Here is a 16,771-nt window from a genome sequence, read left to right as displayed (position 1 = left end):
TACAACCAGGTTTAAATAAGGTAAGGACTGTTTATAACCAGGTTTAAATAAGGTAAGGACTGTTTATAACAAGGTTTAAATAAGGTAAGGGCTGTTTATAACCAGGTTTAAATAAGGTAAGGGCTGTTTATAACCAGGTTTAAATAAGGTAAGAGCTGTTTATAACCAGGTTTAAATAAGGTACGGGCTGTTTATAACCAGGTTTAAATAAGGTAAGGGCTGTTTATAACCAGGTTTAAATAAGGTACGGGCTGTTTATAACCAGGTTTAAATAAGGTACGGGCTGTTTATAACCAGGTTTAAATAAGGTAAGGACTGTTTATAACCAGGTTTAAATAAGGTAAGGGCTGTTTATAACCAGGTTTAAATAAGGTAAGAGCTGTTTATAACCAGGTTTAAATAAGGTACGGGCTGTTTATAACCAGGTTTAAATAAGGTACGGGCTGTTTATAACCATGTTTAAATAAGGTACGGGCTGTTTATAACCATGTTTAAATAAGGTACGGGCTGTTTATAACCAGGTTTAAATAAGGTAAGGGCTGTTTATAACCAGGTTTAAATAAGGTAAGAGCTGTTTATAACCAGGTTTAAATAAGGTAAGGACTGTTTATAACCAGGTTTAAATAAGGTACGGGCTGTTTATAACCAGGTTTAAATAAGGTAAGGACTGTTTATAACCAGGTTTAAATAAGGTAAGAGCTGTTTATAACCAGGTTTAAATAAGGTAAGGGCTGTTTATAACCAGGTTTAAATAAGGTACGGGCTGTTTATAACCAGGTTTAAATAAGGTAAGGACTGTTTATAACCAGGTTTAAATAAGGTAAGGGCTGTTTATAACCAGGTTTAAATAAGGTAAGGGCTGTTTATAACCAGGTTTAAATAAGGTAAGAGCTGTTTATAACCAGGTTTAAATAAGGTAAGGGCTGTTTATAACCAGGTTTAAATAAGGTAAGGACTGTTTATAACCAGGTTTAAATAAGGTACGGGCTGTTTATAACCAGGTTTAAATAAGGTAAGGGCTGTTTATAACCAGGTTTAAATAAGGTACGGGCTGTTTATAACCAGGTTTAAATAAGGTAAGGGCTGTTTATAACCAGGGTTAAATAAGGTAAGAGCTGTTTATAACCAGGTTTAAATAAGGTACGGGCTGTTTATAACAGGTTTAAATAAGGTAAGGACTGTTTATAACCAGGTTTAAATAAGGTAAGGACTGTTTATAACCAGGTTTAAATAAGGTACGGGCTGTTTATAACCAGGTTTAAATAAGGTAAGAGCTGTTTATAACCAGGTTTATATAAGGTAAGGGCTGTTTATAACCAGGTTTAAATAAGGTAAGGGCTGTTTATAACCAGGTTTAAATAAGGTAAGAGCTGTTTATAACAGGTTTAAATAAGGTATGGGCTGTTTATAACAGGTTTAAATAAGGTAAGAGCTGTTTATAACCAGGTTTAAATAAGGTAAGAGCTGTTTATAACCAGGTTTATATAAGGTAAGGGCTGTTTATAACCAGGTTTAAATAAGGTAAGGGCTGTTTATAACCAGGTTTAAATAAGGTAAGGGCTGTTTATAACCAGGTTTAAATAAGGTAAGAGCTGTTTATAACCAGGTTTAAATAAGGTAAGGGCTGTTTATAACCAGGTTTAAAAAAGGTAAGGGCTGTTTATAACCAGGTTTAAATAAGGTAAGGGCTGTTTATAACCAGGTTTAAAAAAGGTAAGAGCTGTTTATAACCAGGTTTAAATAAGGTAAGAGCTGTTTATAACCAGGTTTAAATAAGGTACGGGCTGTTTATAACCAGGTTTAAATAAGGTACGGGCTGCTTATAACCAGGTTTAAATAAGGTAAGGGCTGTTTATAACCAGGTTTAAATAAGGTACGGGCTGTTTATAACCAGGTTTAAATAAGGTAAGAGCTGTTTATAACCAGGTTTAAATAAGGTACGGGCTGTTTATAACCAGGTTTAAATAAGGTAAGGGCTGTTTATAACCAGGTTTAAATAAGGTAAGAACTGTTTATAACCAGGTTTAAATAAGGTACGGGCTGTTTATAACCAGGTGTTTATAACCAGGTTTAAATAAGGTAAGAGCTGTTTATAACCAGGTTTAAATAAGGTACGGGCTGTTTATACCCAGGTTTAAATAAGGTAAGAGCTGTTTATAACCAGGTTTAAATAAGGTAAGAGCTGTTTATAACCAGGTGTTTATAACCAGGTGTTTATAACCAGGTAAGGGCTGTGTATACAAGTGTATATAAACCACGTTCTGACTGACGATGCAGAATACAGCTGTCACACACACGGTGATGTCACCTTACCTCTGACAACCATTTGGATATCGACAATTTGGGTATCAGATTTTGATAAGAATGTATTGCACAACTGTTGGTAATATTGACATCTCGTTCTGTTCTGTTGCCATTATGACAGAGCGTGTCTTCAATGTCGAGAACAGTGTTGCTGTTGTATCCGTTATTTGTGTTTTTAATGGTAAGACCTGGTGGATGGTTTGTGAGGTACAGGTAGATCACTCTTCTGCATGTTTGTGGGCAGCATTGTCGTCTCAATCCTGAGTCACCAGCTCATTACAGGGTTTGATACTGAAGCTTATCCAAGCTGTGGAAGTGGAATTTTATGGTACAATATCAGATTTGTGTGTGTGTGTGTGTGTGTGTGTGTGTGTGTATGTATGTGTGTGCGTGCGCGCGCGTGCGTGTGAGTGTGAGTGTGTGTGTGTGTGTGTGTGTATATGTGTGTGCGTGCGTGTGAGTGTGAGTGTGAGTGTGTGTGTGTGTGTGTGTGTGTGTGTGTGTGTGCATGCGTGCGCGTACGTGCATGTCAAAGCTATTGTCGCTTCATGTTGACAGAAACTGAATGGTATAATGTTATATATAACACTTAGACATTTCCTCCTCAGACCTCTCCACCCCCTGACACCCTACATGACCTTTCTCGAGCACTGTGACCGTTCTTATCAGGTTCTTATCAAAGGCTTAAGATGACTGTTTTGTATAGTCGATTCAACGACTTAAAACAGATCTGCCTATTGCCGGCTTTGGATAAAAGCGTCTAGATGAGTGCTGCTAAAGTGTGTTCTGTGTATTCAGGAGGGTCGACGTCACAGAACACTCAAATCCAACTATTGTTGTCTTGGTTGTCAAACATGCTAAGCGCTCCGGTCCACTGAACAAGGCCATGAACCTGTTCTTCCACGCTTGTGTCTCTTCCTGCGTATCTGTGGTCGGGCAATTTAAAGGCACATCCATCAAATGGAGGAACTCATTGAAGCGATACCCCTCTGACAGTTGTCTATGTTGTACTAGAAAGGCAACAGTTTCACTGATAGTTTCACTATCTTCAGGGTGCAGCCCCCCCCCCCTCCCTGTCTAGTCGATAGGCATGCAGCCAGGGTTGCCAGGTGGGGCGGGTTCCCACCGAACGGGCTACTTTTGATCACACTCGGCCGGAAAAAAAGCATTGAAAGATACAAAATGCGTGAAGTTAAAACACACACCTTAGTAGCTACATACAATGTGCAGTTTTTATTTTTTATTTTACAAACATCATTGGCAACAGACATACAGTTTAGGGGGCACCTGCCCAATAGTAATTTGCGTTTTTCTGACAATACAAGTTTTGGGCTGGTTGGTTTTTGGTGGATTTAGCGGTTTTTAGACCGTGGTTAGGCTGGAAATTGTCAATCCCATCTGGCAACCCTGCATGCAGCCAACGCCATTCACTGATATGGATGCCGCAACAAGGAGTGGGTTGTACTTGACCTCTCCTGGGTCAGGCCGAACCAGGGTGTTGCTAAATGCCCTCAGTGAACAAATATAGGTTTTGTTTTTTATCTCGATATTAAGTCAACTTGTCTTGAATAAAATATGTATTGTAAATCTACATTCCGACATGCTCGCATTCCTTCTCTCTTATTCACCCTCACCTCCACCGCCACCATTACTACTACCACCACCACCACCACCACCACCATAACAACCACTCTCTCACCCTCTCTCACTCTTTCTCTCTCTTCTTCAGAAGCGGTCGTCATGGCGCCCGTGGGAGAGGGTGTGAGGTCATGGGCTGCGTCAGGGTCGTTCTCTCCTGAGGTGGTCGTCTTCTCTCTGCTCTTCCTCCTCCTCACCGTCCTCTTCCTCACGCTCTGCACCAACTGTCAAAGGTCAGTCCATGTTATTTATCTTACAGGACGCCTAAAGCCGTCAGGACTGAATTAGATCTGTCTTAGGAATCACCATAGAGAAGTCATCCGTTTTAGTGGCAGCTCAAAGCTTCAAAATGTTTCCAAAAATTCAAAATCCTATCCTTGCATATTATAATTCAATTAAATAAGCTCCCACATACTTGCTTACTTCTTCTTTTAAATATATGTTTAGGGCATTTCTGCTTTATTGGGATAGAGACAGTAGAGATTGACAGGAAGGATGGGTGAGAGACAGAGAGAGGAGGATATAGACAGTGGAGATGGACAGGAGGGATGGGTGAGAGAGAGGAGGATAGAGACAGTAGAGATTAACGGGAAGGATGAGTGAGAGAGAGAGAGAGAGAGAGGAGGATAGAGACAGTAGAGATTGACAGGAAGGATGGGTGAGAGAGAGAGGAGGATAGAGACAGTAGAGACTGACAGGAAGGATGGGTGAGAGAGAGAGAGGAGGATAGAGACAGTAGAGACTGACAGGAAGGATGGGTGAGAGAGAGGAGGATAGAGACAGTAGAGACTGACAGGAAGGATGGGAGAGAGAGAGGAGGATAGAGACAGTAGAGACTGACAGGAAGGATGGGTGAGAGAGAGGAGGATAGAGACAGTAGAGGTTGACAGGAAGGATGGGTGAGAGAGAGGAGGATAGAGACAGTAGAGGTTGACAGGAAGGATGGGTGAGAGAGAGAGAGAGAGAGAGAGAGAGGAGGATAGAGACAGTAGAGACTGACAGGAAGGATGGGTGAGAGAGAGAGAGGAGGATAGAGACAGTAGAGACTGACGGGAAGGATGGGTGAGAGAGAGAGAGGAGGATAGAGACAGTAGAGATTGACAGGAAGGAATGGGTGAGAGAGAGAGAGGAGGATAGAGACAGTAGAGATTAACGGGAAGGATGGGTGAGAGAGAGAGAGGAGGATATAGACAGTAGAGATTGACAGGAAGGATGGGTGAGAGAGAGGAGGATAGAGACAGTAGAGATTGACAGGAAGGATGGGTGAGAGACAGAGAGAGGAGGATAGAGACAGTAGAGATTGACAGGAAGGATGGGTGAGAGAGAGAGAGAGAGAGGAGGATAGAGACAGTAGAGGTTGACAGGAAGGATGGGTGAGAGAGAGGAGGATAGAGACAGTAGAGGTTGACAGGAAGGATGGGTGAGAGAGAGAGAGAGAGAGAGAGAGAGAGAGAGAGGATAGAGACAGTAGAGATAGGTAACCCTAAACATAACCCTAAACCTAGCCCAGGACTTATTCCTACTATCTGTCCCTAAAGTCTGTACTGAATTGGGGGAAAATGCCGTTCAAGTATTCTGCTCCCTCTGCTTGGAATCAGTTGCAAAATGACCTGAATCTTCAGGAGCTGGACTCACTGGAGCCATTTAAAGTAACTCTCAATGACTTGGAGGCAGGCACATCTGGCTGTAGATGTTTTGACTGATTCATATAGCGTTCTGTTTGATCCCTGATGTTGATGACTTCTGATGAATATTGATGAATATTTTAGATATTTGACGATTCTGTAATTTATTCTTTATTTTCATTGTAAATTTGTATATGTTTATTTTTTTTATGTCTGCAACGCTGTTCGCTGTGCTGCTGCCTGTCTGGGCCAGGACGCTCTTGTGAAAGACATTTTTAATCTCAATGAGCCTTTTTCTGGTTAAATAAAGGTTAAATTATTTATTAGAATTTAAAATAAAAAAAATCACCTTCAGAGTGTATAATGCATACTGTACCTACATATAACACATACATGCTATGCATATCAATAATAATAATAATTACAACAACAATAATAATAATAACAATAATAACAATAACAATAATAACAATAACAATAATAATAATAACAATAACAATGATAATAATAATAATAATAAATGGCATAAGACGTAGTATCCTGCAGCTTCAGGTTCACGTTCCAGAACGTTCTCCCCTCCGCTAGGGCGACAGAGAGAGTTGTCTGAGCGCAGGACATTGTTTTGCTTATTGGGTGTTTTTCGTTCCACAGTACACTTGAGCACACAACCCCCCCCCACCCCGCCCCCTCCCACACACGCACACACACTTTCTCTCTCTCTCTCTCTAAGTGCACCCTATGTGAATCTACTCCTCTGGCTCTTTTCCTAGTGCATGTTGGGTAATAAGTAAATCTGATATTGGCATCTCTCTCTCTTTCACACACACACACACACACACACATCACACATACACTCACACAACACACATACACACACACACACACACAACACACATACACACACACACAACACACATACACACACACACACACACATACACACACACACACACACACAAACACTCACACTCACACTCACACTCACACTCACACTCACACTCACACTCACTCACACACACACACACACACACTCACACACACACACACACACACACTCACACTCACACTCTCACACTCACTCACACACACACACACACACACACACTCACACACACACACACACTCACACACACACACACACACACACACACACACACACACACACTCACACTCACACTCTCACACTCACTCACACACACACACACACACACACACGCACACACACACACACTCACACACACACACACACACTCACACTCACACTCTCACACTCACTCACACACACACACACACACACACACACACACACACACACACACACACACACAGTCACTCACACACACATGGTTGTTTTTTCTCTTTCTTAGAGGTGTTTATTGACCCAGTTGTGGAGCGTTGTTAACCTGGATGCTGAATGAAAGGTAGACGGGGCGACGCCTCATTCCTAAAGGATTCCTGGAGCTGACGGACCTGCCCGTTCTCTATCTCTGGAATGTGTGTGTGTGTGTATGTGTGTGTGTGTGTGTGTGTGTGTATGTGTGTGTGAGGGAGAGAGAAAGGTGCCAATGTCAGATTTACTACTTATTACCCAACATGCACTGGGAAAAGAGCCAGAGGAGAAGATTCACGTAGAGTGCACTTAGAGAGAGAGAGAAAGTGTGTGTGTGTGTGTGTGTGTGCGTGTGTGCGTGTTTGTGTGTGCGTGCGTGTGTGTGTTTGTGCGTGCGTGTTTGTGTGTGTGTGCGTGCGTGCGTACGTGTTTGTGTGTGTGTGCGTGTGTGTGTGTGTGTGTGTGTGTGTGTGTGTGTGTGAGTGTGTCTGCATTTGTGTGCTTGTAAAGTGGACTGCCATGTATTGCTTCATTGTGAGAGTTGGCAGGTGTGGAGCGGCTGTTGTTGATGCGTTTTATTACCCATCATTAGCCTGCAAGACAAACACTTGAGTCTGCATTCCACGCAGATGTCTCTGATGATTTGATTTCGCAGAGAGTTGCTCTGGTACTGGTTTGAACTTGAAGACTGTTACAGTATATATAGGAATCACCGTCCGAACCAAAGTGGAAAGGACAAGTACAGATTTGTTTAATATCAATGACCATTACTGTTACTTTTGACATGGGGGAAAGGGAAAGAATAGATCAGATTCAGATTCAGATTCAATTGAATTGTCATTGGCATCGTAAGTAGGCCTACAAGTACAGTGACAACAAAATGCATTCGGCATCCAGCCAGATAATAGCAATACACATTTAAAAAGCAATAGTGCATACTAGGATATATGTACAGACAGGGGCGAGGTATGTACAGTAAGATATACAGTAGATATGTACAGAGCAATGGTTATCAATAGTATCTCCAGAGTCAGTGATGGGAGACTATTGGTGAGCAGCATTTCTGTCCTCTCACCAGCAGAGGGCAGACTCACACAAGTCAAATGTGACTGTTACCTTATTACCAGAATGGAATACCTACCTGGGGCGTGTTCAGGATGAACATGTACACCGAATGGTGCGGATAGAAATGTCATGTACTAGAAAGCTGCAATGACTCCATGTTCAAATGTTCACGTCTGTTCCACACATTTCTACTAGGTTGGTGTGTCCAGTAACATTGCACCCTGTCTCCTTGACGACAGTAACATTGACCCCGTTGGTGTCGATCAAAGTTAGGTTCACTCACCTCCCTACATATAATATAATCAGCAACACAAACATAAACACTGGTTTTATCCGTTGCAGAGCGGTAAACTGTTTATGCGGTTGGCACTGTGGCTGTGTCATGACAGTGTGTTGTAATCAGGTTGTTTGGGCCAATGGATAGAGAGGGTCGGGACTTCTCAGAGTCCGTCCAGATTCTAACCCAAGCCGACATTATGTGTGCACTGCAGGCCATGGTGCTAGACCACTGCAGGCCATGGTGCTAGACCATTGTAGACCATGGTTCTAGACCCCTTTAGGCCATGGTGCTAGACCACTGTAGACCATGGTTCTAGACCACTGCAGGCCATGGTGCTAGACCACTGTAGACCATGGTGCTAGATCACTGTAGGCCATGGTTCTAGACCCCTGCAGGCCATGGTGCTAGACCACTGCAGGCCATGGTGCTAGACCACTGTAGGCCATGGTGCTAGACCACTGCAGGCCATGGTGCTAGACCACTGTAGGCCATGGTGCTAGACCACTGCTGGCCATGGTTCTAGACCCCTGCAGGCCATGGTGCTAGACCACTGCAGGCCATGGTGCTAGACCACTGTAGACCATGGTGCTAGACCCCTGCAGGCCATGGTGCTAGACCACTGCAGGCCATGGTGCTAGACCACTGTAGGCCATGGTGCTAGACCACTGTAGGCCATGGTGCTAGACCCCTTTAGGCCATGGTGCTAGACCACTGTAGGCCATGGTGCTAGACCCCTGCAGGCCATGGTGCTAGACCACTGTAGACCATGGTGCTAGACCACTGCAGGCCATGGTGCTAGACCACTGTAGACCATGGTGCTAGACCACTGCAGGCCATGGTGCTAGACCACTGCAGGCCATGGTGCTAGACAACTGTAGGCCATGGTGCTAGACCACTGTAGGCCATGGTGCTAGACCCCTGCAGGCCATGGTGCTAGACCACTGTAGACCATGGTGCTAGACCACTGCAGGCCATGGTGCTAGACCACTGTAGACCATGGTGCTAGACCACTGCAGGCCATGGTGCTAGACCACTGCAGGCCATGGTGCTAGACCACTGCAGGCCATGGTGCTAGACCACTGCAGGCCATGGTGCTAGACCACTGCAGGCCATGGTGCTAGACCGCTGGACCAGCCCAGGCCACAGATGGCACATTACATTTCAACCGCTTTTATCCAAAGCAACTTATAACTAGAGATCACAGGGACAGTCTCTCCTGGAGTAACTGAGGGCTGAGTGCCTTAACTCACAGGCACACTAGTTGTGGTGGTGTTGTTCCCAGGTGGGATTTGAACTCATGACCTTGATCTGATCACCAGTCCACCACACCACTACCCACAAGACATTTTAAACAGTAACTCTGGTCTAAGACATAACTTTGGATGTGTCCTACTCATGTATGGATGTGTACTACTCATGTATATATGTATGGATGTGTCCTACTCATGTATATATGTATGGATGTGTACTAATCATGTATGGATGTGTCCTACTCATGTCTGGATGTGTCCTGCTGGTTCTAATTCCCAGGTGCTTGTTCCTCAGGCGATCCTTTGAGCTGGGTGGTGCCGCGGTGGAGAGAACGCCGTCGCAGCTGATCAGAGTGGTGAGAGAGGCCCACTGGCTCCACCTGAGCCAGAACCACAGTGGTTACACCTCAGAATCAGAATCAGAATTGCTTTTATTACATCCAATGTACAGGTACAGGAGAGTACAATTCTTCGGTTTAGGTTCTTCGATGTTTATCACATGTTGTGATAAAGTAATAAAGTGATAAGGTGATGGTAGTCGTACTGCAGCGGGTCCAGTGAGGGGTGGGGGTGAGGGGTGGGGATGAAGGGTGGGGGTGAGGGGTGGGGATGAGGGGTGAGGGGTGGGGTGGGGATGAGAGGAGGGATGAAGGGTGGGGGTGAGGGGTGGGGGTGAGAGGAGGAGATGAGAGGAGGGGATGAGGAGTGGCGGTGAGGAGTGCGGATGAGAGGAGGGGATGAGAGGAGGGGATGAGGAGTGGGGGTGAGGAGTGGGGGTGAGCGGTGCGGGTGAGGGGTGGGGGTGAAAGGAGGTGATGAGGACTCAGAAGTCTGTCAAGAGGAATGGATGAAGGGAGGAGGGGGGAAAATCTGAGTGAGAATATTTGGTCCATTATCTGATGATCATTTTTGATTGACAGGTCAAGCTGGAGGACGCGCTGGCAGCGAGAGAGAACCCCATGATCAATGAAATCAAAAAAGACGAGAAAGGTTCGGGGGAACCCTACAGGCTACATACCAATACCCATAACCCCCCCGTCCGTCCCCGTCCGTGTGTATCATCATTGTATTTTCCATGTCTTCCCTGTTCAGAGTTTAGTACAATCGCAGAGGAGATGGTGCCTGAGGTCAGCGTCATTTCACCCGTGCAGGAGAGCTCCTTGTACAGACCTTGGAGGAGCCACAAGGGAGCGCCAGAGGGACACGGTAGTTTCTTCTTCACTCTGTCACACCATCTCGCTCAACTCAAAACCAACCCATAGCCAATAACTCCCTTTAAACTTCTGAGGGGAAAAAAAGGAAGCCATCTTTTAAATCTAGGCAGAGTTCAAATCCAGTTCAAATCCATTTTAAATCTAACCCTAACCCAAACCATAGCCAATACTCCCTTTGCACTTCAGATAAAAAAATGTAACGTAAACAACCTTAGTGACCAATGTCAAGATAGCATCTTGTAAATCTAACCCTAACCCCTAACCCAACCCACTGCCAACTCTCCCTTCTGAGACACTTCTGAAATGTAAACAAACTCAGTGACCAAATTCCAAGATAGTATCTTTTCAATCTAACCCTAACCTCTAACCCCTCACCCTAAACCCTAACCCTAACCCAACCCATAGCCAATACTCCCTTCTGAGACACTTCTGAAATAAACGGAATGTCAACAAATTCAGTGGCCAAATTCCAAGATAGCATCTTTTAAATCTAACCCCTCACCCTCACCCCTAACCCCTAACCCAACCCATAGCCAATACTCCCTTTCCAAGAAAGCATCTTCAAGTCTGTTATCAAAGCATCCCATTATAATGAACTGAGTGTTAAGGCTCCATGACAAATAATTGTGTCTGGACATAATTGTATGACATATCAGGTCACTGCAGAGCTGTGTTTCATTGTGGTTATGAGAACACTATTGTAACTATTATCATAGTACTGTAGATATGACAAGAACCAGTCACCATCAACCCCCTCAACTGCCACTCAAACACCCTCCAAATAACTAGAGTAACAACATTATGCTGTAATAATCGCACAAAGCAAATGTGTGTGTGTGTCTGTGTGTGTGTGTACTGTCACGGTCAGTGTGACACAGAGGGCCCGAAAGAGTGCTATCCTGTAGGTACAATGTTTCCCAGGTGAGTGTGTGTGATACAGGTGTGTACTAATGGCAGGTAACTCTGCAGGTAAGGCTGCAGACGTGTCCCAGGTGGTCAACGGGATCCTTGCAGCTGACTCTGCAGTGTCCCAGATCCCTGGAGAGATCACCACCCTTTCCGGTACCTGAAATCATCTATTAAAGTACATTCAGATTCATTTATTTATTCAAGGGACAGTGCATATTAATAAAACAAAAATAAATTGTAAATACGCCAGAGTTAGCCCGAAAGCTAGTTTTCATCCGCAGTCCCTATGCCATGATGTTGTATACGGCTCCCTGGAGGAAAAAAGTACATTTAAAAGATAAAATATAGGTAGACCTAGGCACAAACAAGTAGACAGGACAAGCATTTAGCTTAAGGGCATAACATAGGGGGTTAAAAAGAGCATACATTAATCATAGGCGGTTAAAAAGAGGGTACATATAAGCACGGTAAGCAGACTAAAAGCAAGCCATTAAAGTTAGACCTGCCAAAAACAAAATGGGCCCCAATCTCTCTCTGCCAAAAGTGTTAGCTGCTGATGTCACTCCAATTCATAGCTTTCATGTGACGTCACAGCATAGTGGAAACGCCCACCTGACGGACAAAAGGCACTTTTTGCGGGCAAAACCCACTTTTTGCGGGTTAATAACTTTGATTCTCCGGGGGTTAGGAAAATAATTCCAACGTGTCCGGATAGAGGAGAAGCCAGGGAATTCAAAACCATTTGAATGGTGTCAATCCTACTCTCCTATCACCGTCGTGTATCTTGATAGTTCTTCATGGGTGAGGTGGTCTAAATAGTAGGCAGCCGGTAAATTGCGTCCACTCGCCATTTTGAGCGATGTTGCTATGATACTTTTTGCCCGTCAGGTTGGTGGTTGCTAGGGAAGAAACCACGTGACTGAAAGCTATGAATTGCGGCAGACGGCACTGTGAAACTGAAGAGTCAGATACAGAGGCCATTGTTAAGCGCTTTGGAATAAGGCGCTATATAAGTCCAGTCCATTTATACAGCACCTTATTCCAAAGCGCTTTACAACGGCCTCTCATTCACCCATTCACACACACATTCAGACACACACAATGGCGGCAAGCTACCATGCAAGGCGCCGGGCCCGCGCATTGGGAGCAATTTGGGGTTCCGTGTCTTGCCCAAGGACATGTGGCCAGCTGGGGATCGAACCACTGAACCGCCTGCCTTCCTCTCATACAGTCTTTGATCATTGATTAACCCCTTTTTCCCTCCCCCAGGTTCCCAGGCCCTTGTGTGCCCTTGTGTTTATTTTTGCAAAGGTGGGGGGGCATCATAAACAAAGACTACCTCTCCTGGGCTGTCACCCCCCAGACCCAAATGGTTCCTCCTTTTGTCTCCCTTCCTAGCGTTCTGATTCCTTTCATCTTGAGTTCAGTCTTGAGTTTAGGAGGTCATTTCAGCATACACAGTTCACCACTATTTAAGCTTCTCAAAATACACATTTTAACCCACAATTAAAGAGAAATCCAACATGGCGCTTTACAGAACAAGATAAAAAATAGTACGGACAGTCAAGAAAAAACAATTAAATAACATCGTTAAAACATAGGACATAAAACCACCTGTATCATAAAAACTGTGTATCGTAAAACAGCGTGTCATAAAAACAAGTGAAATCAACTCATTTCAGATGAAAGTCAACCGACTTTACACAGTTATGATCAGTGGAGGCTGGTGGACGGGTCAGGCTCATCTGATACCATTCTTTGACGTTAGAATTATAAGGATCTATCTCCATTTTTGTAAAAAAAAATAGTTTTTTTACATAATCTGATCCATTAGGTGTTTATTAATGCCTGTGTGGTGTTATTTTTAAAATGTTGACATTTTTGAGTTAGTAATTCATAAAATACAAAGGTTCCATCTCACAAAACATAATGGAATGTAAAAACTTTGACTCTCGATATCTCTGAACTACCCTAAACGGAGATAGAACCTTATAATTCTAAGCTCACGATTCATTCTATCCAACGCATCTCAATGTGCCCATCCTCCGATTTCTACCTCCAGCGGCCTCCACTGGTTATGACTATAGGGACGGCTGTGGCGCAGGAGGTAGAGCAGGCGTCTAATGATCGCAAGATCAGCAGATCGGAGGTTCGAACCCGGGCTGGCCACATGTCGAGGTGTCCTTGGGCAAGACACTGAACCCCAAATTGCTTCCAGCGAGCGGGCCGGCGCCTTGCATGGTAGCTTGCCGCCATTGGTGTGTGAATGTGTGTGTGAAAGAGTGAAAGAGAGGCCGTTGTAAAGAGCTTTGGAATAAGGCGCTATATAAGTAATCTATATAAATGTAGTCCATTTACCGTTAGTCCATTTATGACATACTGTCGAAGACTGATGTCAGTGTATTTGTCCAGCACATGACGTGTGTCTATGTATTCTAATTGCTCTGCTATCCAGGTAACGTCGAAGATGCCCTCGCTCAGGATCTCCACTCTCCCATAAACCCCATATCCATGATGGAGATAGCTTCAAACCTCCACTCTGCCCCAACCCCCATATCCATGATGGAGAAGGAGATAGCTTCAAACCTTCAGTCTGCAGCCCCTCTCGCCACCATCGTGAACGGACTCGACCCTGTGACCCCCGCTGAGGTGCTGCGCTCCGCCCCCCTGGCTGCGGAGGTGGTACGCGGGGTAGAAGAAGGAGTCGACGACCCCCAGCACCTGTACGAGATCATAGGTGCGGGGCAGCACCTCGTCCCCGAGGTCTCTGTCCTGGGGAACCCCATTACTGCGCTGGCCCACGACCACAACTCCTTAACCTCACTGCCTGACCTAGACCCAACCACAACCACAACCACAACCATACTCACAACCATACTGGGTGAGGCGGACAATCTCTCATTGGGTTTGAGTGACAGGGGGTGGAACCCGATGTACGCCAGGGTGAGCAAGAAGAGCACGAAGTGTCCGACCCCTCCCCCGGTCCCTCCCCCGGAGGACCAGGAAGAGGAGGAGTCTTCACCTCCCTTACCTGAGAGAAGTGGACAAGGAGTGGACTGACATTCCAACTGACACAGGACGTTTCCTAAGACTTCCTTAAAAAACGTGGCACTGCAAATGCATGTCATAAAGTCTTCTAATGCTGGTCTATATGGATTTGAACTCTGCCTTGTCGTTTCTAGACTGTCTGTCACAGATAAGGAAGTAGTTGTTCTAGGTCCAAAAGCAACCCCGAACCCCCTACCCCTTTGGTGATTTTAGATCTGAAGGAACTAGATAGGTATAAACAGGTATAAAAAGAAATCCTTCTTCTAGCACGACGACTGCCAATGGCCCCTGGCCTGAGCATAGATAACTTTTTCCTGCTGTGACTGGTGGATAGATGATTCACTTACTTAGCCAAATGTATTTGTTGTAAGTCGCTTTGGAATAAGTCTGCTAAATGCCAAAAATGTAATGGAAATGTAAAAGATAATAATAAACAGTATTCTAATGGCCCCATCTAGCCTTGCAATGGGTTTAGGTGAGATCACACCATATTTGTGACAGCAGCAGGTGAAACCGGGAAGAAGTCGGCAACCGACCAAAATGTTCTGACTTTTATTCTGAAAAATGTAAATAAATGTCAACATTGTTGAAAATAAATGACACACTCGCTAGTGAAGCAAGAGCATTGCAATGCAATGGTTTCGGTGAGTAATCCCCACTTGTACCTTGTTAGTGTAAAGTAGTGGGAATTATTCACCGAATCCATTGCATTGCAACGTGTGTGTCATCATTTACATTTTTCAGAATAAAAGTCTGTTCCGACTTGTTCCCGTTTTCACCAGCTGCCGTCACATATTTTGTGCACCTGTCATGTCCCTTCAGATCTGCCAACATGGAGGAGGTAAGGGCTTGGGGAGAGGTCTTGCTTTTTTGGGGCCAGACTTAGACTTTTAGGAGGTTCATAGGAGCGTCCCCTCCTCTATCCATCTTTGTTCCTTCTTTAACACTGCAATACATCATAACATAATATATTACACAATGGTGAGTTTTCCACAAGCTGAGTAGAAGTTAATTTATAAACAAACATTAAGGGAATCATCTTTCCCGAATTCTAGAGTAAGTAGAAACAAACTAAAAAGGTGACCTTGGACCAGTGTGACCGTGGACCAGTGTGACCTTGGACCAGAGTGACCTTGGACCAGTGTGACCTTGGACCAGTGTGACCTTGGACCAGTGTCTTAGATGCAACTTAATCCTACTTAGTTTGGTTTGGTCTTTGCTGTTCCTGGGATGTTGAGTAACACATGTACCTGCTCAAGTACTCAGCTAGGGTCTATGCTCATTTCCTTCTGTACAGTGGCGTCGTTGTATTGGGCATCTGGGGCTCTAGCCCCAAATGTGACATGTTCTAATGCTTTGGTCCTCATATCGGCAACCAATCAAAATGTTCAGACTTCTCTTTTGAAACACGGAACTATGTTTCAACGTTGTTGAGAATCACAACACACACTCGCTAGTCGAGCCAAAATACTGCAACAAAATGGATTGGGTGAGTAATCCCCCCACTGCTACCTAGTTAACTATAACACTACTTTATATTGTTAGCAGGCTCACAAAACAAGCTGTGTTAGTTGACTAACGATGTGGAAACGTATTCACGTTTTTTCAAAAGAAAAGTCAGATCATTGTTGTTTTATGAATAGCCCTGGATCTTTGGATCCTGAAAAAACAAAAAAGGATGCCGTCGATTTAGCGCAAACCCTGACATGACTCCTCAACCGAAAACAACACCTGCCCCCCCACCACCCCCCCACCCCTTAGACGAAACGTGGACTGGGCTAAGCCCCCAATGTTGCAAGATCCTAACAACGCCTCTGCCTCTGCACCACCTTACATGTGCAGATATGTGCTTTTGTTTTCGACACTTTCATGGCGGTCTTGCTGTTGACTAACATAACAGGGTCACGTAAACTGGTCTGCAGCAAGACCAGCATAAACTGGTCACCAGCGAGAACACAGTTTGAGCTGATCAACAGCATCGAAAAGAAACCCACAATGTAAGCATGACCAAACCATAAGCAAACCAGCTTAAACGCTGAAGCAGGCATGGCAAATAACAAGCTGAATAGTTATTAAGCCTAATTATAATGATCAATGAGATGTAACTT

General features: G+C 44.5%; 1 protein-coding gene across 7 annotated transcripts in view; it reads left to right on the top strand.

Moving 5' to 3' along the window:
- The window catches only part of LOC308152275 (uncharacterized protein), a 19,162-nt gene extending 3,345 nt beyond the window's left edge, over positions 1-15,817 (top strand). For 5 of the 7 annotated variants that reach the window (XM_080525206.1, XM_080525205.1, XM_080525203.1 and 2 more), the window contains exons 2-7: positions 4,034-4,175; positions 9,773-9,848; positions 10,413-10,482; positions 10,585-10,698; positions 11,676-11,768; positions 14,071-15,817. In XM_080525206.1, coding sequence (XP_080381332.1) covers positions 4,045-4,175; positions 9,773-9,848; positions 10,413-10,482; positions 10,585-10,698; positions 11,676-11,768; positions 14,071-14,675 — 1,089 coding nt within the window. In that variant the 5' untranslated portion in view covers positions 4,034-4,044 and the 3' untranslated portion in view covers positions 14,676-15,817. The remainder of the gene's footprint in view (positions 1-4,033; positions 4,176-9,772; positions 9,849-10,412; positions 10,483-10,584; positions 10,699-11,675; positions 11,769-14,070) is intronic. The other 2 variants (XM_080525208.1, XM_080525209.1) reach the window with 2 other exon arrangements.
- Positions 15,818-16,771: the final 954 nt, after the last annotated feature.

This window comes from Nansenia antarctica (assembly GCF_963989245.1).
Source record: "Nansenia antarctica genome assembly, chromosome: 3".
NCBI lineage: Eukaryota > Metazoa > Chordata > Actinopteri > Argentiniformes > Microstomatidae > Nansenia > Nansenia antarctica.
This window is presented reverse-complemented; position numbering and strand designations above follow the sequence as displayed.